The following is a 25,386-nucleotide window of genomic DNA, read 5'->3' as shown; positions in this document are numbered from 1 at the left end:
ATCGCACCACCAGGTTGAGTGGATCTGTGGCTTGCGAGCCTCCTCCCTGGTGTACGTTTTCACCACACTGCCCCTCGCCCCAGCCCCAGGGATTCCGACGGCATCTGCCGGGATTGGAGCTCCCCAGGCCAGGCAGACACGGCAGTGCCTGTACTCGGCTGTGCGCTGGGCTCAGCCGGGGGAGCCTCACCTCCCGATGCCGCCCTGCCCAGCGCCAGCCTGGTTGCACTGGGCTCTGGCTGTGCGGCCCAGTTTGAGAACCACTGTTCTAGTTCCTTCTGCGCCCAGCCCCTCGGCCTCCCCAGCAGACAGGGCTGCCTCTCGCCTCCTGAGTTGTCACAGAAGAGACGTCTGCCCGCGTTGCTGCCTCTGAGTATGTAACACATCCTCTCCTCCAAAGCAGTGGACCTGGGGGGTGGGGGTGGACAGGCTCTCAGGGCCCGAGGTGTGAGCGTGGGCCCCTCTCTGACGGAGGTCCCCACGCCCTCCCCTGCAGGTGAGCCGCTGTTGCTACTGCCCACACCCCCCACCCACCTCCCTCTGCCCAGAGTGGACAGGCCCTCTCCCCCCCGCCCCCCGTCCTCTGGTGGCTGGGCGAAATCTTCGGCCCTGTCTCTGTGCCCTCTTCCTGTGGGACAAGTTGAGGGGCAGCGCCCAGTGTCCTTCCCCTCCCCCCATCTTCTGCCACCCAACCTGATCAGAATTTTATTCTGTGACTCCCTCCCGGCCGCCGCCCCCACCCAGTCCCCGCTGAGGGTCAGCTAGGACCAGCGTCTGGCCCTGGCGCAGTGGCCCCTGAGCCAGCTGGATGACCAGAGTCGTGCTGGTGTGTTACCAGGCATCTTCAATGTGCCAGCTCTGTGAGCTGTGACTTTACCTCGTGTAAAATCCATGCGCCCATTTCACGGATGGAAATCTTGCCACAGGCCAAAGATGGGACTTGAACCCTGGTCTGTTGTGCTTCAGAACCCTGGTCTGTTGTGCTTCAGCCTCTACTCCCAGCCCCCAGGTTCCAGTGTGCAGTGATGCCCCCTCCAAGGTCCCAGGAACCTGACCCAAATGACCAAGGGACCACCTACACCCCAGAGCCGACTCTCAGGGCCTACTCAGCCACTCTGAGCTACTGACGCTTCCCCTGTGGAAATGAAAGCGGTCACTCACCCAATCCCAAGGGGCTCAGGACCCCAACGCGGCCTCTGCTCCAAGCGGCAGGTGGGGGAGGGCAGGTGGAGGAGCTGCAGGATGCCGAGCTGCCTGTGCCGTGGTTTGGGACCCCTAAAGGCCCCCCAGGCGCTTCCTCCCCGACCTCCCAACCACAGGGCGTCTCCCAGGCAGAGGGGAAGTTGCCTCTGCCTAAGGAACCTCAAAGGGGCGGCCGTTCAGGCCAGGCTGTCCCGCATTTCCTCCTGGATCAGGTGCCCAGGTCTGCCCTCTGCAGCGACCCCTAGGAGAGACAGCTGAGAGCCAACAGCCAACAGCCAGGAACCTGCTTTGTCAGCAGAGAACAGGCCCTGAACGCTGACTGCTGAGTCAGCATGGTGAGCAGGCTGGGGGCCCTGGGGCTCCCGGCCACACCCCTGTCTCCACCGCCCCCTGCCGCCTGCATCCCAGGTGACCCAGAGAGAAGGTGCCTGCTGCCTCCTTTCCTAATTATCCACTGCACCAGCTCGATCCCCAGTGTGTATTTATCCTTCCTGCCCGGCAAGCACTCAGCCAGGTGGGTCTCGCTGGGGCTTGCAGCCCTCCCTGGAGAGAAGCCAGGGAGGGAGGAGAGGAGGTGGCCAGGCCTGCCCCGCCCCCAGCCCGGCCTCCCTGGCTGGGGAGGCCCGGATGAAGGAGGTGGCAAAACCGCCCTGCTGGCTGTCGTGTCCTCCTGCAGGGTAGCTGGTGTCCCTGGAAGGAGCAGAGTGTGCCATCCCTGCCCAGTCACCCCCTAGCACCCTGCAGGCAGGTGAAGGGACATTGTGATGGCAAAGACCATGCTGGGCCCTGGCTTTCCCGCGTCGTCTCTGCCCATTTGCGGCCACAGAGGCGGCCCTGCGGGATCCCTCCCTGCAGGTGCCCAGGGACACCTTGGTCCAGGCGGTCTGGACAGCGGTGTGCCACGCATTTTATGAAAGGATGGGGGAGGGGGCTTGCCCGCACCCAGGTTCCTATTTCCAGCCCCCAGGCATCTGGGGTGGTGCCAGCTTCCTTCTTTGTGGTCCTCAGGGCCTGTTGCGGAATCAGTGGGCGGGGGGGGGGGGGGGTAAAATGCAGATTCCTGGGCCCCTCCTCTTACAGGAGAAGTCAATCCTGAGGCACAGAGCCATTCGAGAACCACTGATGAGGAGCCAAGTGGGGCTCCAGTGTGGCGTCTCCAGGTTCAGCTGCTCGTGCTTAGAACAGCTGTTCCCGGGAGTTCCGATACAGAGGCCGCGGCCGTCGCTCCCAGCTACGTTTGACAAACCACCCTGTTGAATGGGGTGGGGTCCCCCCCAAGGCATGGAGTCCCCTCCTGGGGGAGAGCAGGTTGTAGGAGACCCACTCACAGCCTCTTCATCCCCCGCCCCCCCCCCCACTGCACGTGCCCCCAAAGCTAGCTCCATATAAAGGGATGGTGCAGTTAAATAGATTTTGCGCCCCTGCCACCCATCAGCTCCCCGATAAGTTTGTTTCGTGGACAACAATGCAAAGAGCTTGAAGCCCATCCAGGGACAAGCCTCTGCCTGCCCTCTGCGGGTTGCAGGAACTGGTCACTAAATAAATAATAGAAACCCTGCCCTTCTCGAAGAGCTCCAGTCTCCTTCCTATTTTTAGACAGCCAGTCTGGCCTCCCATGGAGCTACGTCCCCTGAGGTCTGGGCACTGGGCCCCAGCCGGAGGTTGAGACAAAGACGCCGGTGGCAGCAGCGGTCGGGCGACCCAAGAAGGGCAGCAGGCACATCTCTATCTCTGTCCCGAGGAGCTCGGGTAGACGTCCAGGGGGCCTCATCCCGGGCCACCGGAGGACTTCCGTTATCCAACCCAGGGTCGAGCCAAAAGCTCTCGGAGAATGAAGAGCAGGAACTGCTATTCTGAAATTCCTGAGACCAGAGACTGGACAGGGTTCCAGTGTGAGTGCCACTTGTTTGTCTCACTAGGAATCAGAACAGGGCAGGCAGGCTGCTGAGAAAGTCCTGGGTACCCCCCCACTCCCACCCCCAGGCCACACCTCCGGGTGCCAGCCACCTCCCCACCACTAGATGCCCATTCTACAGATGAGGACAGCAAGGTCGGCAGCCCTTGGTAACCAAGCCAAGGGCACACAACCGGGGAATGGCAGAGCCTGGATCCGGCCCTGATCCCAATCCATCCCCCACAGCAGCTGAAAGGTCAGATGGGCACGTGTCCGAGGAGGAAGGAGTGCTTATAAGATGCCCGGAAGGACAACTTCAGAGTGCCGACCGAGGGTGGGGACACTGACGCCATCGGCACCAGCACCAAGAGGTCAAGGTGCAGGAGGTCCTGAGAGACGCTGCCCGCGCGGTGTGGGCAGAAATGCACCTGCAGGGTCTCCCGCCCTGGGCGGCAGGTGTTTCATCAACAGTCACTGATCGTTCTTGGATGTGGTTTAGGTGTGGGCTTCTCTAGGGTGGAGCTCAATCGAGATGGCACTTGGAGTCCTCGAAATTTCTTGTTCTTGTTTACAAAAGGATTTGTTTTATTTATTTGAAAGGCAGAGAGAGAGAAAGAGAGAGAGAGAGAGAGGTCTTCCATCTGCTGGTCCACTCCTCAAATGCTTGCAACAAACAGGGCTGGGCCAGAGCAAAGCCAGGATCCAGGGATTCCATCCAGGTCTCCCTCGTGGGTGGCGGGAGCCCAAGTACTTGGGCCACTTTGCCACTGCCTTCCTGGGAGCTGGAAGCTGGATCCCAAGCTGAGTGACTGCAACTTGAACCAGCACCCTGGTATGGGGTCCAGGCATCCCAAGCAGAGGCTAAACCTGCTTGCCACAGTGGGGTGGGGGGGCGCCCTTTAAAATTTCCTGGAGTCAGGGCTCAAGGATTAAGATCTTGCTGCTCCTAGAACGTCAATGCTCCGTGGGCATTACCCCCCCCCCCGCCCCGCCCCGAAGTGCAGAAGGGACGGGTGAATTACAGAACCTGCTGTTTGGACAGCTTTGAGGCTGCCCTCTGATGGACCCAGAGCCCATTCTGCGCGCTGTGCTTTTCCCACCAGCAGATGTGTCTGTTGAGCGCTTCTCATCCGCGATGCTACAGCGGCCAGTACCTGCTCATGTATCTTGCTGGTCCCTTCACACCTCTTCCTTCCAGACCCTCGGACCCCTGAGCTGTTTGCACAAGCAAACAGCTGTGCAACATTGAGGAACTTTGCAAGCCCTTTGTTAGATTACCGGTCGCTTGAAATGGACCGTGGCGGGAATATTTGCACCACTGACGTGGCAAAGGTTGCAGACCGGGATGTACCTTCCTCCTACTCTTTGCCAAGAGCCTGCTCAGTGCACAAGGCAGGACAGCGCTTAGCTCTGTGGGACCCTGTTTCCAGCGCTTGACAAATCTGCACCCGCTTGAGGAGGGCACCCTGTGACTGCTGTTACACAGGTGGGGACAGCTGAGGCTCACTCAGGCAGGCAAAGTCCCTCGCCCAAATGGGGTCCCACAGCCCCGCTAACAGGGAGGCGGGAGGACTGAGTGTCTGGGCTCTGCGGCCTTGGGTGGCGTCACAGGTCCCAGCCACGTGAATGACAGCCGCTGCTTTGAATCAGCCAGGAGAGGAGAGGCAGGTGCCTGGTGACTCAACTGTCTCCCAGGCCTCGGAAGCAAGGACAGGCTGTGTTATGGGAGGAGAGCTCACCCCACCGAGCCCCCCCCCCCAACCACAGAGCTTCAGACAACAAGCCCCACGCGGAGCTGCAGGCTTGTTCCCGCTCTGTTGACGCCGCCCACGGAGCCTGTGGCCAGACTGAATGACGTCTGGACCAGTGGCTGCAGCAGCAGCAGCAGCAGACGGCTTCATGTGGTGAGAGCCCTGCCGCGTGGGCATCACCGCCAGGGAGGAGGGCAGACCCTGGGTGGGCGCTGCAGCCCCCCCGGAGGCAGCCGGGCCCCTGGCACGTGGCTGTGGCTGGGGAGGGAGCCCAGCCTCTGTGCAGGGGCTGCTTTGCCTTGGGGATTCCAGATCTGCAGGGGCCCCAGGAGAGCCCGCGCCAGCCCTTGTTTTCCCGTCCGTGTGGTCACTGCCCGTGCACCCGTCTCCCTACTCCAACAGGACTTCTTCAGCCCTGGCTGTGGCTTCAGCACGTGGCCTGGGCGCAGAACGCAGCAGTCCCTCAGTAAGCATGCAACAAACGAACACGTGCAGAAGGCACACACCGGGGCCTTGGCTCCCCTCGCTCTTGCTGTCCCGGGATGCTTGTGATGATTTCTCCACACCCTGCAATTAGGAAACATCCCCCCTGGTCATCACGCCCAAGACTTCCTCTGCCCCAGCTTCCTGCTGGCTGCAGACGGGGGCTTGCCCAGCAGCAGGCACAGCGTGCAGCTGAGGACCCCAAGGACTGATGGGAGCCTGGGCAGAGAGAGGAAAGGAAGGCGGTTCCAGGCAGAAGGAACAGGTGCAAGGACCTGTCTGGGAGCTCGCGGTTGGCCAGCAGGTCCCTGTAGCCAGGTGATCCAGTGAAACCCTCCATGGGAGAGGTGGGGAGAAGCCACGAGCCCCTCTCACCGTCACACACATCGGCACCCGCCGGGGCTCCAGGAGCGAGGGGCGAGCAGTTGGCATAGCAGCTTAGGCGCTGCTTGGGACTCCTGAGTGTCTGAGTTCGAGCCCAGCCAGGTTCCTGGGAATGCACAGCTAAGCAGCAGGTGATGGCTCAAGGAGGTGATTCCCTACCAATGACATGGAGGACTGGGAGGAGTTGCAGGCTCCTGGCTCAGCCTGGCTCGGCCCTAGCTGTTGCAGGCATTCGGGAGGTTGAACCAGCAGATGGGAGATTTCCCTCTCTCTCTCTCTAATAAAAAAATGGGACAAAAAAAAAAAAAAAAAAAAAAAAAGGAAAAGGCCAGGAGCTGGTATTTGAACTTGGAATAACTGGTCCCAGCAGTTGTCACAGACTGGTTCAGTGGACTTGGACTTGGGGACTCCTTCCCTGGCCCCAGCTGTCTGTCTGGCTTCCTAGAATCCTCTGACATGGAAGGGGGACTTGGGGCCAGCTCTCCAGGCCTCTCAGACCAGCCCACGCCCCATGGCCAACATTCCTCTGCAAAGCCAGGTCTCTGCACCCCGAGGGTGCTGGGAAATGCAGATTCCAGGCGCTGCTCTGGGATCTTAAATGAGAACCTGCATTTCCCAGGGCTGCCCTGGTAGGGTACAGGGCCCCCCAGGTGGCTCTGGAAGGCATCCAGAAATGGCCAGGACCCAGGCTGGGTCCTGTGGGCTGCAGGAATGGACAACCAGTCCACAGCAGCCCCCTCTCCAGCATCCTGGGAAACTCACGGAGGGGAACTCGAGGCCCAACCGCAGCACCTAGCACTGAACCTGGCCCCCCCGGGCAGACAGGAAGCGTGCACCAGTCACTGACGGTGGTGTCGCCAAGCCTGGGCTCAAAGTCAGGACTTTGAATGTCCGCCCAGACTCCCGGGGCTCCCTGCACATCAGCGCCTGCTTGTGAGGGTCAGCCACCTGCGGTAGTGTGTGGGCGACTCATTAACCTAAGTCCATGTCAAGGAAGCGGGATGGTGGTGAGACAGCTGGCAGGCCAGGCCTGCATCACCCAGCCTGGAGTTCTAGAGGCAGAACAACCAGGCCGGGCCTTCGGACCACCCACGCGGCTTCCTCTCCAGCAGCTGGTGGGTGGGGAGAAAAGACTGTCACGTGGGCGTGCTCACCTAGAAAAGGTGCTGGGGAAGGGGATAGGGTCTTTCTCAGAATTGGCCAAGAGCAGGTGGCACTCATTCGAATATCGAATAGGATGGTTATTCCCAGTGCTTCCCATAGAGCTAGCTAATGCGCGCAGACCCCGCTATCCCCCCAGGGTTTTCCCTCCCGAGATCCGAGATCCGCGACGGGGGTGGGCGTGGATGTCGCTCAGGTCTGAGTCCTCCGACGCACACCCAGCTTGGCTTGCACCTGCTTCTATCCAGAGCCGGGAGGGGCGCAGGAGGGGAGAGGCACGACGCGCGTGCCCGTGCCCGCTGCCCCGGGCACCTGGGAACGCAGCCGAGGGCTCCCGGGCCCCCTCCCCGAGGCTTCCGGCGCCCGGGGCGGGGCGCTGCCCACGCCCCGCAGTGCGCGAAGCCGGCGTGCGCTAGGACCGCGGCGCGCTCCCGCCGCCGCTATATGAGGCCGAGCTCGGGCCCCACGCGGAACCCGAGGCTCCGAGGCGTCCCCGGCTTCCCGACCCGCCGTGGACCCGAGGCCGGAGCGGCCGCTGCGCAGCCGAGACAGCCCGGGGCCTGCGAGGGACACGCGCCCCGGGGGTCCCCGCCGCCGGCACCATGGGGGCTGCCCACTCCGCGTCCGAGGAGGTGCGAGAGCTCCAGGGCAAGACCGGCTGTGAGTACCCCAGGGGGGCGGCGCGGGGACCCCGGCTCGGCGGCCGCGCGGTGTGACCTTGGGCCGGTGGCTGGCCCTCTCTGCGCCTCAGTCTCCCCGTCTTTCGAATGGGTCCCCGCCGGCCACTTTGCGGGCTGCGGCCGCTCAGCCCGGGAGTTGCCGGGGATTGCGGGGTGGGGAGGGGCAGGGCCCAGGCGGCCCCCGTGCGGGGCGGCGCCCCGGGCCCGGAGAGCGAGCGCGGGGGCCGTGCACCTGGAGCGCGCCGCGCACCTGCGAGTCGTTTGGGTTCGTGGCGCGCGGGGGCGGAAAGTTTTGAAATCGGCCGGGTCTGGGCGAGAGCCGGGCTCTGGCGCTCCCCGCCTGTGTGACCTTAGGCGGGAGGTTCGGGGTCTCTGCACTTCCCCCCGCCCTCCCGTCCGCGACGTGGGCTCGGGTGGGCCACCCCCCGCGGCTCTCCGTGGGGCCGCAGCGAGACAGCGCCCGCGGAACACTTGGCCGGGCGCCCCGCGTCCCCCTCCGAGCTCGCTCAGACTCCCGGGACCGCAGAGGCTGCGCGCCCCGCATCCCGGCCGGGGCGGGGCGCCCGCAGGGAAGTGACGGCAGGAAGCGGCTGGGCGCCCGAGTTCAGCCGGGCTGGGTTCCGCCCGGGGTTGGGGGGCGCTGCAGGTGGGGAGGGGGCGAGCACTGGAGGTCGGGGTTGTGGGCAGAGTGGCCTTGGCGAACCCTTGAACCCTGGCGGCTCCGCGCCCCGCGCCGTGTGACCTTGGGCTGGTCCCTGTACCTCTCTGCTCACTTTGGTTGTGTGTGCCGTGGGCGATGAGATCGGGGAGCTGCACCCGGGGCGGGGCGGGCGCTGGCTCCCAGGGCGCAGGAGCGGCACCCCCGGGAGCGCTGAGCCCCCTCTCAGCACCACTTTGCAGGGGTCTGGTGGGGACATGGCAGAAAGCCCGCAGTAGCCGGAGTGGGGGAGAGAGAGGGAAGGGGGGGAACACGTGCACGCGAACCCCGCTTCCCGGGATGCATTTTCCATGCACAGATCTAGAACGGCCCCCAGCCGGCGGAGGGGAGGTGTGCTGTGGGTCTGTGGCTCGGTGGGCGTCTTGTTCCGTGAAAAGCAAGCGAGCGAGAGAGCAGTGTGGGCTCACCGCGTGCGTGGGGGTGGCTCCGTGAGGCTGGCAGCCACACACACCCTGGGTACTTGCCTGCGGAAGGGGTGAAGCCGCCGGGCTCCCCCACTGCCCGCCGCGTTGCTTGCATTTTGAGCCGCAGGAGCCGCTGACTTCGCGAAGTTCTGTGCCCCTCGATGCCCATGCGGAGGCTGCTGGAGCCAGGAGGGTGGCAGCCCCCGGCCGGGTCCTGCCCGGGTGCCTCCTGCTGCCTGGAGGTGGCTGGGGAGGGCTCCCAGCTGCCGGGCTGGGCTGCGGGAATTCCACCTGCTGCTGGCTTTGACAGGGGCGGGGAGCACAGAGGGGCAGGGACGGTGTGGGTTTCCTGGGGCCAGCGTCCTGCAGGGATGGCAGAGGCTGGGCCCCTGCTCTGTGGCTTTCCTTCTCCTGCAGTGTGGTTTCGCGTCTTGCCGCCCAGAGCTCAGATTTCACCCCCCAGGAGCACTTGTGCCTGTCCAGTAAATATTGACCCACCCGGGGCTGGAGGTTCAGAAGTGACCCGTAGGGGCTGATGTTCTGAGGGGCGACACCTCGCCAGTGTCAGCCCATGAGTGCTCTGTGCTGTGGACGGAGTGTGGGGAGCAGGGAGGAAGTGAATTTTGTCAGGGTCCACTCGGAGGGCTTCTTGGAGGAGGCAGCCGTGATAGGACCAAGGCAGGCAGGATTGCGTTGGTGACAGGAAGTGAGGATTGTGGGAGACAGGACCAGGGCTCAGGTTGTGGCAATATCCTGCCCTCCTGGGTCTCACTAGGTGCATGGCCCTGGGCAAGTCACGGGTGGGCCCTCAGTTGCCTTGACAGGAAATGGGCGCAGTAACGGGGAGTTAGGCTGGCGCGGAGGCCTCGGAGCAGAGCTGGGGAAGTGTGGGGTGCCGCTGGCTGCATGCCCCGTGGCGTCTGGGATCCTTCCCGGCTGCGCGACCTCGGGGTGCCCGCTGCGGGGACGTGGTGTGGTTACGGTCGGCCGGGGGTGTCAGCCTGCGGATCCAGGAACAGGGCCGTTCCTGGGCGTCCTTGGCAAGCGTCCCTGAGGACAGTCCCTGCCCTGGCCTCCCGCAGGCCCCTCCCTGCGCACCCTGGGGGCAGCCTTCCCTTCTTCTCAGGAGCACAGCCATTTCACAGATGAGACAACTGAGGCTCGGGGGGATAGAGCCAGGGGGTGCGGCCTCACAGCTGGCGGGCACCCAGAGGAGCTGGGGCCTGTAGGATCCCTACCCCCACTTTCTCCCGGTCCCTGCACCTCTGCTGTCTGGGAACCCAGGAGGGCTGGGCAAGCCTGCGGTCATTCTCTGGTCCCCTGCCCGCAGCGCTGCCATCCTTACAACGGGTGCAGTTCCGTGTTCCCTGCAGGCCCCTCCCGAGCCCCCCCCCCAGGGTAAGATTCCAGAAGTTTCCTCTTAACCTGACTCCTTACAAAGCTGCCGGTGCTGCCCTGGCTGCCGGCCCCCAGCCTCCCGGGGCGCATGCCCACGTCCAGGGCTCCGGCAGACTGGCCGGCCTCGTCCCCCGCCCCCACTCCCTTGAATCCCTGCTCCCTGGGAACAGAGAGAACCTGTTCGTCCCCACCGTCTGCTGGCCCACTCCGCAGATACCCGCGACAGCCAAGGGCTGGGCCAGGCCCAAGCCAGGAGCCTTGGTCTCAACCTGGGCCCTCGGAGTGCTTGAACCATCATGTGCCGCCTCCCTCCTTCTGAAACCAAACAGAGCCGGGGCTCGGACCAGGCGCTTTGATGTGGGGTGTGGGCTTTCCAAGCGGGGTCTTAGCTGCTGTGCCAAACGTCCCCCACCCCCACCCCACAAAGCATTGCTCACGAGCTGCATCCCACAGCTGCCCTCGTCTGGCTGTGCACCTGGGCACCCCCCTCCACGCATGCTGGGCCCCCCTGGCTTCATCGTGGAGCCAGCCTCACCAGCCTCACCAGAAATAGGGCCGAGCAGTGGCTCGCCCACGCAGGGGCACCCACCGGCCTGCCGCCCACTCCCTCCCCCTCGCCTGCTGGAGTCTCACTGACTGATGGGAAGCCTAACTAAGCGTCCCCAGGCATGTTTGCTGAGCCAGGAAAGTGCACCCCACCGTGTGGTTCACGACAGCGTGGGCATCCTGCTGGCGGGCGTGTGGCTGTGTCTGAGCCTGCCTGTCCCACGCAGGCACGGGGCCGGGTGTGCAGTGAGCCCTGGAGGAAGACGGGGCCTTGGGGATCACTCGCCAGTGGGTTCCCCTTGACCACTGTGCGGTGGCCGCACTTCCTGCCCCCACCCCCCACCTCCTCATCTGCACCTGTTCCTGCAGTTTGAAAAAAATAAGAAAAATGGCTTCAGGGGGCCACCCCGCCCCCTTCTGCAAAACCGTTCCAACAGGCAGGTCTGCGTCGAGGAGAGAAGCTTCCTGAAAGAGAAAGAAAATAATTTGCAGATGGAGCGCTCAGACTGGGGGTAGTAATGGCTCCTGTTTGTTGGGAGCGTCTCTTGCCAAACGTGGAGCTGAGCCAGGCGGTTCCCCTGCAGGGGCTCCTGCAATGCTCCCAGGAGCGCTGCCTTTCCCATCTTACAGATGGGGAGACTGAGGCCCGAGAGAGGAGGGGACTTGCCCGAGCCACAGGCTAATGGTGGGAAGTAGCCGGGGTTCTGTTCATGCGTGGTCTCATCCAAGCCTCCCACTGTGTGTGTAGGGGTGGCAGAGGCCAAGGGAGGGTGGGTAGCTGGGATGGCTGGGGGGCTGGGTAGCTGGGATGGCAGGGGGGCTGGCCTGAGTCTGTGTGTGGGATTCTAGTCGTGGGCAGAGCGCAGCCTGGGCCCTCTCGCAGGCCCTGGAGACCAGGGGACCGAAGGCTTGGGCTCGAGTGGGTGGCATAGCAGATGCTCTGCTGGGGACAAGGGCTGGCTGGCCGGCCGGCCCCTCGCTTCAGTGCTGTCCCGCAAAGCAGGAAGGGCAAAAGAGCCAGCTGGCCGGACCTGCCGGCTCCCTCCCTGTTGCCCTGCAGCAGCTGTGGCCTCCCACGTCCCCACCCTGCCCCACCCACACCTTTTAACCTGAGAGGCAGAGAGACCCCAGACCTAGAGAGAGCTCCCATCCGCTGCCCCGCCTCCCGCGTGCCCACCGCTGGGCCTGACAGAAGCCGGAGACTCCGTCCAGGTCTCCCATGTGGGTGGTGGCAGGGGACCAAGCACTTGAGGGCAGGCGTGTCACTGTCGCCAGCTCGCAGATGACAGCAAGGGTCACTCAGACGCCGAGTGTGGAACCAGAATGCAAAGACCAGACCTGCCGGTGAGGTTTTCAAGTGCAGAGAGCCCAGAGCTGTCACACGGCACAGACGGAGGGGGCAAGAGGCGGAGCCCGTTATCTGGGTGAGGTCGTGGCGCCCCAGGGTGTCATTTGGGATGTTGTGCAGCTTGTAGATAAAGTGGGGTCTGCAGACAGAGAGGGTTGGTTCAAGGTGATGTAGAAAGTTCTAGAACTTGCCCCGGGACGCGCATGCTCCGTGGGAGGCTGTGTCGGGGGAGGGGGGAGCATGACTGGGAGGAAGAGGCAGGGATGTGCCACTGCCCCCGCGTTCCCCAGGGCCTTAGGGGGGGGCTCCCATCTGTCCTGGAAGGGTCTGTGAATGAAGGCGGGCGGCGGCACTGCACTCCCGGCCTCCCCAGCTCCGTGGCTCGGTCATGATTGGATGCCGTCACGTCCATCATCTTTGTGCCCCAGCCCCCACACTGGCCGGGGCTGTGGTTGTGAGTCTGGGGTCTCCAGAAAGCAGCAAGGACTGGAAGCAGTGCCCGGCGCTACCCACACGACACTTCACGTGTTGTTGATGGGGTGCGTCGGTGTCTGCCACCCCCAGCGGGGAGGCAGGTGCAGGAGCTCCGGAGCGCCCGCCACCTTGGGAAGGGGACAGGGCGCCTCCTGCCCACGCCGGTGGGGCTGCGTGAGACGGGGGGGGCGGGGCAGGGAGGTGCCCGGCCGCCCCAGGCCTGCCAGCCAGCCGGCCGCCTGCTCTCCCTTAATTACTGGTTCAGAAAGCAGAAGGTCACCTTAAGCACCAGGACAGAAAGGCTCTTTGTTGTCCCCACGGGGTGACCTCTGCAGGGCTTCTGGTCTGGGCACAGCTCCCTGGGAGGTGAGGGGAGCGCTCAGGAGACATCAGCACTGAGGTTTGGGACCAGGAAGGAGGCGGCGGCTTACTCCCGAGGGTGGCCTGGCTGGACAACCTGGCCCGTGTGCTGACGCTGGCAGGGGGTCCCCAAGCCCCCTAACCACAGACCCCTGAGTGAGTGCCTAGCCCTTCCAGGCCTCGCCTGCCCCGCGGGTCTAAGGCCTCGCTTGCCTCACCCTCGCCTGCCTCGCCCTCGCCTGCGTCCCTGGGGCCTCACAGTGGCAGGCGGCCTGGCTTTGGTCCTTGTCAGCAGGTGCAGTTGACGTGGCTCTGCCTGTTACTGTCCAGACAAGGGACTCTGCCTCCCTGAGCCTTGCTTTCCCCATCTGTAAAATGGGCCCTGAAGTAGATGCTGTGACGCGTTTGTGGTGAGGATTGAGGGTGGGTAAAGCGCTTAACGCGGTGTAAGTGCTCAGTGGCAGTTGGCAGGAGTCGGAGTTACACAGAGAAGGAGAGGCAGAGGTCTTCCATCCGCTGGTTCACTCCCAGATGGCTGCAATGGCCTGGGTTGGGCCAGGCTGAAGCCGGGGGCCAGGAGTTTCTTCCGGGTCTCCCACAGGAGCGTACCTGGGCCGTCTTCCGCTGCCTTTCCCCAGCAGTTAGCATGGAGCTGGATAGGAAGTGGAGCGGCTGGGACGTGAACCGATACCCCTATGGGATGCCAGCATTGCAGATGGCGGCTTTACCTGCTGCACAACTACACAGGCCCTGAACTAATTGTTTTGTTTGGCCGGCCGCTTAACTCCTGTGTAAGGACTTTCTAGGACTTTGTGTAGTAATTCATTCCATTTTCAATGAGCCTACAAGTCTCTAAGATTCACTTACTGCATTTGAAAGGCAGAGTTAAACAGATCTAACACCTTCACAGGCCACAGTAGACAGGCCTGGGTCAGGCTGAAGCCCCGAACCACAGCAGGGTCTCCTGTGTGGGTGGCAGGGGCTCCAGGTCTTGGGCCATCTTCTGCTGCGTTCCCAGGCACCTTAGCAGGGAGCTGGATCTGGGAGTGGAGCAGCCGGAGCCTGAACTGACGCTCGGGTGGAATGCCATGGTGGTAGCCTAACCCGTTGTGCCACAATGCCTGCCCCAAGTCTACCACAGGCTCAGCTGCTTCCCCTGCACCCTGCCACCTCCCTTAGCTCCTGGTGGTTTCTGGGATGGTAGAAAAACAGTTCTTGTCTGTTTCACACAGGGAACTGTCTTTGCTGTTGCGGCTTCTCCTAGGAGTTGCAGCTCACACAGGTTCAAGGCCACTGCCACTCCTCAGCCTCCACCTTAGCTCCCAGAGCCCAGGACATCTGATGCCCCTGGACCCCTTTCTTTCTGGTTTTTTTTTTTTTTTTAATATTTATTTTTTGAAAGTTATAGAGAGGCAGAGGTAGAGAGAGACCGAGAGGTCGTCCATCTGCTGGTTCACCCCCCTAAATGCCTGCAACGGCCAGAGCTGGGCTGATCCAAAGCCAGGAGCCTCTTCGGGGTCTTACACACAGGGGCAGGGGCCCAAGCACCTGGGCCATCTTCTGCTTTCCCAGGCCACTGCGGGGAGCTGGATCAGAAGTGGAGCAGCCGGGACTCGAACCAGCAGCCATGTGGGATTGCAGACTGGGGGGCTTTAGCCCGCTGTGTCGCAGCGCCGGCCCTGGGGCCCTTCTCACAGCAGCTGCCATGCACCCTGCTGAGTCCCAGTTCCCCCTTGCTTCTGGCTCCTGGGGGGTCCCCCTTCCTTGGAAGCTTAGCCGTGCATTAAACTTTTCCTGGTTTTGTGCGTTGGTTCCTGAGCTTGCAGGAAAGGCAGACTGCGTGCACGTAGCAGGAACTGCACTTCTTTATCTGAATGCCCCGCCGTGACAGGCCCTCGACCTTTAGATAAGCCATCTCTGCTGGTTTGCCCTCAGAATTAATCTGCGGCTGAGGGTAGTTCTAGAAGGACACCAGTTCTCCAAGTCTCTGTTGATTCATTGTTGCTTTTTTCCTTTCATTGTTGTTGCTTTTTTCCTTTCCATGTCCCTACACCTTTCATTGAAATGGAGACATCTGTGTTTGTGTTTTGAGAGGCAGAGAGGCCTAATCCTCCGCCTGCGGCGCCGGCACACCGGGTTCTAGTCCCGGTTGGGGTGCTGGATTCTGTCCCAGTTGCTCCTCTTCCAGGCCAGCTCTCTGCTGTGGCCCGGGAGGGCAGTGGAGGATGGCCCAGGTCCTTGGGCCCTGCACTCCATGGGAGACCAGAAGGAAGTGCCTGGCTCCTGGCTACCAGCCGTGGTGGCCATTTGTGGGGTGAACCAACGGAAGGAAGACCTTTCTCTCCTGTCCTCTCCTGTCCTCTCCTCTCCTCTCCTCTCCTCTCCTCTCCTCTCCTCTCCTCTCCTCTCCTCTCCTCTCCCCTCCCCTCCCTTCCCCTCTCCCCTCCCCTCCCCTCCCCTCCCTGTCCAAAAAAAAAAAAAGGGGGGCAGAGAGTCACAGGCTCAGCTGAGGCTGGGCCAAGGCCATCACCTGTCCCTTGGGATGCACATTAGCAGGGAGCCGGGGTCGGGAGCCTGCGATTGAACCCAGGTTCTCCAGTGTGGGGGCGTGGGTGTCTGTCTGGTGCCTTTTCTGCTAGGCCAGGCCCCTGCCTCTGCCTTCGTTGCGTGAATGATGTGTGTGCTTCGTCACCTCCCAGTGTTGGCGCAGCACAGCAAACGCTCCTGAGAACAGAGTCTAGCGTCGACGGCCCCGGTCCCAGTCCTGCCTCCTGTAACGCTGTGACCACTGGCGGGCGACTGACCTTTCCCCAGACTCGACCTCTGGGAGGCAGGCGGTGTTAGCCCGGGGCTGAACAAGACTCTGCCTGCCCGGCGCTCGGCTCCGAGTCGGCGCTCACACGCGCGGGTGTCGTCCCTGTGGGAAGGGGAGCGTAGGTGAGCGAAGCCCGCGCTGCGGTGTTGGGCTCCTGCCCGCCCCCTCGGCCCTGTTCCCAGCTGCCTCGTTGCTCACGAGGAGCTTCCACTGGGAAACTTGAGAGTCTGTGGGAAACTGGAACTCAAAGATAAGTTTATTTTAGTGCAAAAAAAAAAAAAAAAAAAAAAAAATCCAGGCGCATAAGGGGCTTTGACAAGTTCATGGAAAAAAACACGTTATGAAAAAACTATTCCTGGCTTCCATGATGCTTGTGCCAAAATAAATGTATCTTTCGGTCCACGGCCTGCGAACTCTCTGGTATTTGAAAGTGAAGTGCACTCGCTGTGACCCAGCCTCCGCGCCAGTGCTGAGCGCTGGAGGATCCCACACCGGTGCTAAGCAGCCCCTTGGCACCTGAGATTAAAATAAATGCCACCTCCGTGCCAACGGGGCCCGGGCAGCTGTTCCTGGGCGTTCCTCGGGGTTTGCACTGACAACGCGGGTTCAATTTTCTGCTTGAAGCCACAGCTCCGCACTGCAGAGCAGGGTGGGGTTCAGAACTTCCACCCAGATGCGTCCCTTCATTTGCTGTAAAATCCCGCGGCTGGGCGTGGTCTTTGATGTGTGCACATTTGGCTTGTGGTGGTCAAGGTGAAGGGAAGAAGCCAGCAGCCGGAGACGCGACACGTTCTGCACCTGCCAGGCGTGAGGGCAGGCCCGGGCGGGCTGGCCCCTGGGAGCCATGGAGCCCAGTCCCTGTCTGTCCCCCCACCCTGGAGCCTGAGATTAGTCACTGCTTTGGCGCTAGCCCAGGTGGCACACAACAAGTCGATACCTCCCTCCTGAGTCTGGAGCCAGCTGCACAGCCCAGATGGCATCATGGGATTGCTTTGGGACATTACGGTCAGAGCCACGGGCAACCCCAGCGCCTCACGCGGCTCCCAGCAGACGCAGGCTAAGTGTTTATGTGATTCATTTTTTTAAATATTTATTTTTATAGAAAGCTTTTATTTAATATAAATTTTGTAAATAAAACTTTTGGATTATAGTGGTTCTTCCCACCCCCAAACCATCTCACCTTCTACTCCCTCTCCCATCCCATTCTTCATTAAGATTCATTTTTAATTATATACAGAAAATCAACTCTATACTAAGTAAATATTTCAACAGTTTGCACCCACACACAAAGTATGAAGTACTGTTTTTTTTTTTTTAATTTTTTAATTTTTTGACATGCAGAGTGGACAGAGAGAGAGACAGAGAAAGGTCTTCCTTTACCGTTGGTTCACCCCCCAAGTGGCTGCTATAACCAGCACCTTGCAGCCGGTGCACTGCGCTGATCCGAAGCCAGGAGCCAGGTGCTTCTCCTCGTCTCCCATGCGGGTGCAGGGCCCAAGCACTTGGGCCATCCTCCACTGCTCTCCTGGGCCACAGCAGAGAGCTGGCCTGGAAGAGGAGCAGCCAGGACTAGAACCCAGCACCCATATGGGATGCTGGCGCTGCAGGTGGAGGATTAGCCTATTGAGCCGCGGCGCTGGCCTGAAGTACTGTTTGAAGACTAGTTTTCCCGTTAATTCACATAGTACAACACATTAAAGACAGAGGTCCTACATGGGGAGCAAATGCACAGTGAGTCCTGTTGTTTTAACAATTGAGACTCTTATTTATGACGTCAGTGATCACCTGAGGCTCTTGTCATGAGCTGCCAAGGCTATAGAAGCCTCTTGAGTTCACAAACTCCAACAGTATTTAGACAAGGCCATAATCACAGTGGACGTTCTCTCCTCCCTTCAGAGAAAGGTACCTCTTTCTTTGATGGCCCCTTCTTTCCACCGGGATCTCACTGTGATTCATTGTTAACACTGGGATAAAATTGACCATTTTAAACTCTACAGCTCAGGGGCGGGCGTCTGGCAGCACAGTTAGGACACCATTTGGGATGTCTGTGTCCCACGATAGAGCACTTGGGTTCTACTTCCTCTCCATTGCTGATTCTAGCCTCCTGCCACTGTGCCCCCTGGGAGGCTCACAATGTTGGGATGGAGTTCCCAGCCCTGGCAGTTGTGGGCATTTGGGGAGTGAACCAGCGGATGGGAGGTCTCTGTGTCTGCCTTTCATATAGATTAAAATTTTAAGTGTTCCGTTCAGTGCCATCGAGCACGTTTGCAGTGTCGTGCCAGCGTCACCACATCTATTTCCAGGACATCCTCATCACCCTGGAAAGAACCCCCATTGGCGGTCACTCTTTGTCCCTTCCTGCCCCAAACCCTGGCATCCCGGAGTCTGCTTCTCATCCCTGTGCATTTGCCTGTTCAGGGTGTTTCTCACGATCGGAAGGTAGACCAGGTGGCCTGTGTGCCTTCCATCCTTTGGTTGGCATTGTGTATTCCAGCTGCATCTGTGTGACAGCCCTCGTTGGAACCATGTGTCTTCTCATTGCTGAGTAACACTTCATTGTGTACACCCACCGGCTGTGATGCTTCTGGCTCTGGTGACCGAATCATGTCTGTGAGTTTGTGTCTTGTCACGTGCACATCCTCAGAAGGAGGGGCTGTCTTGTCTCTGTATTTGTGAGGAGGAAGCAGTCTTGGAGTTCAGCGGCTTGCTCGGTTTAGTAGGATGTGAAGCTGGCGATCCAACCAGCATCTCGTTCTCTTTAAGCAACAACAAACAAGTTTTTAATTATGAACCAGAGACAGAGATCTTCCATCCTCTGGTTCATTCCGCAAGTGCTTGTGATGGCCAGGGCTGGAACCAGCAACCAGGAACCAGGAACCAGGAACCGTGTCTGGGTCTCTGGTGTGGGTGGCAGGAACCCAACTATCGGCCATCCCCTCCTGCCTCCCGAGATACCCACAGGCAGGAAGCTGGACTCGGAAGCCGAGCCAGGACTTGAGTCAGGCGCTCCAACAGGAAATATGGACGTCCTAAGTGTTGTCCTTGCTGCTGGCCAGACGTCCACTGCACACAGGGGCATCTCTTGGCAGTGACATTGTGACTGAGCCTCCCTCTCTGGCCTGGCTCACCTCTGCATCCTGGGACTTCCACCCTGTCTCAGTTGGGTCCTGACCAGTCCGTGGAGAGCTTGGGTGGCCTTGGAAGCCACCAACCCCTTCCTGATGGTGGCCCTTGGTATCCTGGGGCCCGTGTCTGGGCTAACACAGCAGGTGGTGGGGCAGCTTAGGGAGCCCTGGAGGCAGCAACCAGCAAGCTTCCCACCATCCTCACTGCTGCCCCCTGGGCTGAGCCCCTCCACCTCCTGTTCACCTGGGTGCTGCACCTGTCACCTCTCGCAGGCTCCCAGTGACATCATCCATGTCCCCTTCCATCTGTTGCCAGGCGCTTGGCTTTTGTTCCTGGCTGGCATCCTCAGGAAAGCCTGGATGAAGCCCAGGGACCCTGACTGTGGGGATGATGGCCTCTGCCCACCCTTGCCTGCCTTCTCCCTCGCCCCCTTCCCACCTGCACTGAAGTCCCTGGGGCTCCCTGAGCCCTGCTCACCACCTCTGCCAGCTCTGCTTGCTCTGCCCTCCCTGCCCACCCTCTGGCCCTGGGACCCCACTGGGTGACACCTGCCACTCCCATCCCCGTGGACTGGAAGCTCTCTCCCTGGCCCTGGTGCTCCTTGGCCAGTGGACAGGGTGTTTGTCAGCCAAGGCCCCAGGGAGTGGATGAGCCTTCCCGGGCTGGGACAGGGCTCTGTCTCCTGCCTGGCTGACGCGAGCACTCCGTGAACGAGTCCGCATGCCCAGCCGCGGTACCTGTCTGGGTCGTCCCCTGTCCCCCCAGCCAGCGTGGGTTCTCGAGCAGGTGGAGACGCAGGTGGAGACTCACGTGCCGCTGGCTGCCGTACCGCCTGTGCCATGGTGGGCGTGGGTGAGGTCAGCCTGCTGCTGCCTCCCAATGCAGGGGGAGGAGCCCGGACCCCGGGGGCTTTCGGGCCCTTTCCTGGCCCTTCTTCCTCTTGAGCGTGGTCTCTGGCCCCTGGCTTGTGAGCCTCCCTCCTGCTGTGACCCCTTTGCTCAGGACAGCAGGGCAGCCGGCTCATCACCACAGTCTGATGGGGGAGGCCGAGGCAGGCCCACTGCACTTAAACCTTCTGTCAACGGCAGTCGCTTCTGCCCTCATGGAGTTTGACCAACTGTGGACTGAAATTTTTTGAAATTGCACTGAATGTGTTCAGGCTTTTTTCTGGTCGTTACGCCCTAAACAATGCAGCACAGGGTTTATGTAACTTGGGCATCGTCATAGGGGTTACGAGTGAGCTTGAGGTGAGGGACGTGTGTGGGAGGCTGTGTGTGTGACTTCTGTGCAAACACTGCCCCGTGGTGTGGGAGGGACTGGGGTCCTGGAACCCACCCCCTGAGCACACTGGGGACAGAGCCCATTGGGGCGACTATTTGACACAGCAGTTAGGACACTGCCTGGGCCCCCCACACCCTGGGTGGGAATGCCTGGTCGGGGTCTTGGCTCCCTGCTAATGTGCACCCTGGGGGGTGGCAGGTGATGGCTCAAGTCCTTGGGTCTCTGCCTCCCCTGTGGGAGACCTGGCTTTGAGCCTGGCCAGCCTCAGCCGTTGGGGCATTTGAGGAATGAATCCATGGATGCAAGATTTCTGTGTTTCTACCTTTCAAATCAAGTAAAAATAAATAGGAATTCTGAAAGCCATCAGGTTTGTGTCTTCGTAAACGGGAGACCCTGGCTGCACGTCACAGCCGTCGGCCGGAGGGAACAGTGCCGCCGCTTACTCCAGGTCGTGCCTGCGTGCGCCGTCTCCTCTCCCTTCTGACCCAAACACACGGACGTCCTCGGCCCCTCCCTCGGCAGCCTCTGAGAAAAGCCTTGGTTTCAGTGGCTCTGTCACCTCCAAGGTTGAACAGCTTTTGCATTGAGCTCTCACTCCCGTCCCATGAAGCTCGGTGGCCTTCAGTGTATTTGCAGAGTTGTGCAAAGGTCATCGCTAATCCTAGGACATCTTATCACCCCCAGAAGAACATGTGTAAGCTGTTGCTTCCTGTTCGCCCCGCGTCTGGCAGCCCCTGGCAACCACCGCTCCCTTTCTGTCCCTGGGGCCTCGCCGGCTCCTGCCTCTTCCTATGAGTGGCTCCCCTAACAGGTGGCCCCAGGTCTGGCGTCTTCACCCCGCGCGATGAGTTCAAGGTCCAGCCGTACTGCACCAAGGATCAGAGCTGCGGTCATTCTCACCCTTGAGCGGTGGCCTCACGGGGCGGACAGAGCGCACTGTCCTTATCCACCCACCCGGCCGCCCTCGCGACAGCTGCCATGATGCAGGCTTTGGCTGCGAGTTCCATTCATCTCCGTCTGAGCTTTGGAGTGAGGTCGCTGGGCCGCGTGATCTTTGCCTGATGGACTACCCTCTTGCTTTCCCATGGACCCTGCCCTGTTTGCACACCCCCGCCGGCCGTGTGCGAGTTCCAGCTGCTCTTCATTGTAGTCATTGAAGTTAAAAACACTTCTTAAACTCTCACGGATTTATTTGAAAGGCAGAGTAGCAGAGAGGAGAGAGACACAGGAGAGGTCTTCTGTCTGCTGGCTTGCTCCCCAAACGCTCGCAGCTGCCGTGGCTGGGCCAGGCGGGAGCTGGGAGCTCCATCCGGGTCTCCCTGTGAGCAGCAGGGGCTCAGCCAGTTGAGCCATCACTGTCGCCTCCCAGGATCTGCATTGGCAGGAATTGAACCCAGGCACGCTGATGCGGATGTCTTAACTGGCAACTTAAATTTATCTTTTTTTAAGATTTATTTTATTTATTTGAAAGGCAGGTTACGGAGAGGGAGGTGAGGGAGAAAGATCTTCCATCCACTGGTTCACTCCCCATTTGGCCGTAATGGCCAGAGCTGCCCCAATCCAAAGCCAGAAGCCAACAGCTTCTTCTGGGTCTCCCACGTGGGTACAGGGGCCCAAGGACTTGGGCCATCTTCTACTGCTTTCCCAGGCCATAGCAGAGAGCTGGATCAGAAGTGGAGCAGCCGGGACTCGAACCGGCCCCCATATGGGATGCTGGCACTGCAGGCAGTGGCTTTACCCACTGTGCCACAGCGCCGGCCCCTTTCTTCTTTATTTGAAAGGCAGAGAGAGAGAGAGAAACAAATCTTTCATTTGCTGATTCACCCCCTCCCCCACCCAAGGCCTGCAACAGCTGGGATTGGGCCGGGTTCAAGCCAGGAGCTCCATCCAGGTCTCCCCTGTGGGTGGCAGGGACCCAAGCTGCTGAGCCATCACCTGTGCCTCCCAGGGTGCATTAGCAGGAGGCTGGGTGGAGTGCAGTAGCCAGGACTTGAGCCAGGCACTCTGGTATAAGCTGCAGATGTCCCAAGTGACAGCAGAGCTGTGGCACCACGCCCACCCTGAACCAGCACCTTTAGCGGTGAACAAACAGCTGCCCCCCATGGTGTGTGTTGAGGATTTTTAAGGCTCTGTAGCACCCTGATTTCAGCACATACCAGGGTTAATTGGACCGGCTTCCCGTGACTTAGCATCTTCCCCATAGGTTTTATTTTTTTTAAAGATTTATTTTATTTTTTACTTGAGAGAGTTACACGTAGAGAGGAGAGGAGAGGCAGAGAGAGGTCTTCCATCCGCTGGTTCACTCCCCATTTGGCCACAATGGCCGGAACTGCGCCGACCTGAAGCCAGGAGCCAGGAGCTTCTTCCTGGTCTCCTACATGGGTGCAGGGGCCCAAGAACTTGGGCCATCCTCTACTGCTTTCCCAGGCCACAGCAGAGAGCTGGATGGGAAGTAGAGCAGCTGGGACTCGAACTGGTAGCCATATGGGATGCCGGCTCTTCAGGCCAGGGCATTAACCCTCTGCGCCACAGCGCTGCCACCCACCCCCATAGGTTTTAAACTGTTCTAAGCAGGCGACAACATTTACTCTGACCTGTTTATCTTTGTACCTTCGTCTAAGATTGGTTGATTTATTTGAAAGTCAATTCTACAGAGAGAAGGAGAGGCAGAGAGAGAGAGAGAGGTCTTCCATCTGCTGGTTCACTCCCCAATTGGCCACAACAGCCAGAGCTGCACCGATCCAAAACCAAGAGCTTCTTCCTGGTCTCCCACACAGGTGCAGGGGCCCAAGGACTTGGGCCATCTTCCACTGCTTTCCCAGGCCACAGCAGAGAGCTGGATCAGAAGTGGAGCAGCTGGGACTAGAACCAGCACCCACATGGGATGCCGGCACTACAGATGGCGTCTTTACCCATTACGCCACAGCGCTGGCCCTGTACCTCCATCTTAATTATTCCGAATTCATTCCTGGAAATTGGGTTGCCCAAAACTGTACAAGACAAGCATGTAAAGCATTGTTGTCTGCCTTCCCTGTTAGCTGCGTCTGCAATGTAATTCTAAATTCTCTAGTAGCCACCATGAAAAGTGAACAGGTGAGTTAATTTATTTTATTTATTGAGTTATTTAGCCCAACTATCTAAAATATTTTTGTTTCAACATAGAACCCAAATAAAGTATCGAGGGGCTGGTGCTGTGGCGTAGCGGGTAAAGCTGCCGCCTACAGTGCCAGCATCCCATTTGGGTGCCGGTTCTAGTCCCGGCTGCTCCACTTCTGATCCAGCTCTCTGCTGTGGCCTGGGAAAGCAGTAGGAGATGGCCCAAGTCCTTGGGCCCCTGCACCCACGTGGGAGACCCGGAAGAAGCTCCTGGCTCCGGATCTGCCCAGCTCCAGCCATTGTGGCCATTTGGAGAGTGAACCAGCTGATGGAAGACCCCTTTCTCTGCCTCTCTCTCTCTCTGCCTGTGTTTCTATGTAACTCTGCCTTTCAAAGAAATAAATCTTAACAAAATGTATTGCAACATCTGCATTCTTTGTTGCACCAAGTCCTTTAGCCAGGTGTGCCCTCGGCGCACCTCCCTTTGCACTCGCCACCTCGCACAGGTTGAGGGGCTGCGTGTGGCTGGTGACTTCCGTGTTGGCCAGCACAGGTGTATCCTCTCTTGTGGACGCTGTTGGGACCAGGTGATGTGTCACCCCTATCCCCCCCACCGAAAGTTGGCCCCAGTAAACTCCGAGCGGCCACGCGGAAGGTGCGCGTCTCACTCAGGTTGAAATCTAAAGCTAGAAAATGTGGTCTGAGCTGCCGGGAACCGAAGCCTGTTTCTGTCCATTGTCCCCATGGCAACGGTGACCTCACGGGGGCCTGGAGATGTCTCGGAGGTGAGCAGCGAGGAAACAGGAGATGCTTCTGTCCCAGGAGCCCTGCAGGGGAGTGACGGGGCCCCTTCCATGACGTCATCCCTGTTGGCAGGGGTGGGGGTGGACCCAGGGGAGGGAAACGGAAGAGGCAGAGGCCGATCAGCACCCCAGTCACTTCTCGGCCTTTGGCTAAGGTCACCTATAAACCGGCTCCCCCCGCCAGGGTCTGAGTGTTTGGAAAGTCAGCCCCTGATTCCTCCAACACCATTCTTTCCCCAGGTTACTGTGGCATAGGAGCGTCTCTTTGCCTCTGGTGCTTTGGCTTCTAAAATCAGAGACCCAGGGGTGGGAGGTTGTTCCCTAATTCTCTGCCTTTGTCGAGTCAGGCAGGGCAGAGGGTGTGTGCGTGCGCGCGTATGCACGTGCACACATTCACTTGGGATGTAATGGACTGTGAGCTCTTCATTTGCTAAACCTAATCTGCAATGGCTGACACCCATCTTCCTAGCTCTGGGACCTTGGGCAGGTCTCAGTGTTCCCATCTCTAGAGTGGGGACAGAATCCTACCTGCCCGATGGGATTGGTGAGAAACATCTGGGAGCTAAGTCTTGTCAAGCGTAGAGTAAGACATGGTGTCCCGAACATATAAATGCTCGCTTAGTGTCTGCTCTTGTTATAGTCATGAGTGTGTTTGCAACTTTGTGTCTAAGCTTTTGTATCTTTGAGTCTGGGCTCCCACCTGATAACTTCGCCCCAAGTACCTGCTCGGGGCCAAGCTGAACCTGAGATCAGGGAGCTCCACCCAGGTCTCCCACTAGGGGGGCAGAGGCCCAACTGCTTGAGCCCTCAGGTGCTGCCCCACCCACCCCAAGTTGAACTTTTAGGCAGGAAGCTGGAATCAGAGGCAGAGCCAGTACGCAAACCCAGGTGCACCGGGATAGGATGTGGGCGTCCCAGCTCCGGGCTCTCCTGCTGGGCCAAACACCTGCTCTTGCCAACTTCCTCAGTTTTTTCAGTGGCTTTATTGGGATGTCATCCACACGCCGTGACATCTGCCCGCTGAAAGGGTGCTCCGTGGGTGGTTGCATAACTGTGGGGCATGTGGCCATCACACAGTCGGTCACATGTTTTATCCCTCTTGGAGAAGTCGGCCGCAAGGCCTCCCCGTTCTCCTGCTAGGTCTCTCCACCCCAGCCCTCTGCAAGCCCTGGTCATCTCTGTGTCCCCGTGGATTTGCTTGCCGGATGTTTCATGGAAACAGATGCATCGTGTGTGGCCGGCAGGCTGGCCCTCTGCGCCCGCCCTCGTGTGCTGGGGGAATGCGTCCTTACCAGCGGTGGCTTCTGATTGGTGTTTCTCAGCGGACAGATGGCTATCTGTGGTCTTGCACAGCAGACTTCCTGTGACCCCAGGAAATGAGGCACCGTGGGGTAGCCAGACCAAAACCCCCCAAAACCAGAGCTGCACATTTTCCCCCGGACAGACCGAGTGCACAGGGTG

The 25,386-nt window shown here is 60.1% G+C and overlaps 1 protein-coding gene across 7 annotated transcripts in view; it reads left to right on the top strand.

The window, feature by feature from the left end:
* The first annotated feature begins 7,345 nt into the window (after positions 1-7,345).
* Positions 7,346-25,386, top strand: part of TESC (tescalcin) — a 42,730-nt gene continuing 24,689 nt past the window's right edge. For 6 of the 7 annotated variants that reach the window (XR_016227218.1, XR_016227219.1, XM_051826638.3 and 3 more), the window contains exon 1: positions 7,346-7,536. Coding sequence is in view for 4 of the 7 variants with exons in the window: in XM_051826638.3 (XP_051682598.1) it covers positions 7,479-7,536 (58 nt within the window). In the remaining 3 variants the exon portion in view is untranslated. Of the gene's footprint in view, positions 7,537-11,924; positions 12,047-25,386 lie in introns of those variants that run through there. The other variant, XM_089323242.1, reaches the window with a different exon arrangement.

The sequence above is a fragment of the Oryctolagus cuniculus genome, chromosome 21 (assembly GCF_051225735.1).
Source record: "Oryctolagus cuniculus isolate XC-2025 breed Fujian yellow rabbit chromosome 21, ASM5122573v1, whole genome shotgun sequence".
Classification (NCBI taxonomy): Eukaryota; Metazoa; Chordata; class Mammalia; order Lagomorpha; family Leporidae; genus Oryctolagus; species Oryctolagus cuniculus.
Note: the sequence above shows the minus strand (reverse complement) of the source record. Positions and strands in the feature narration are given on the sequence as shown.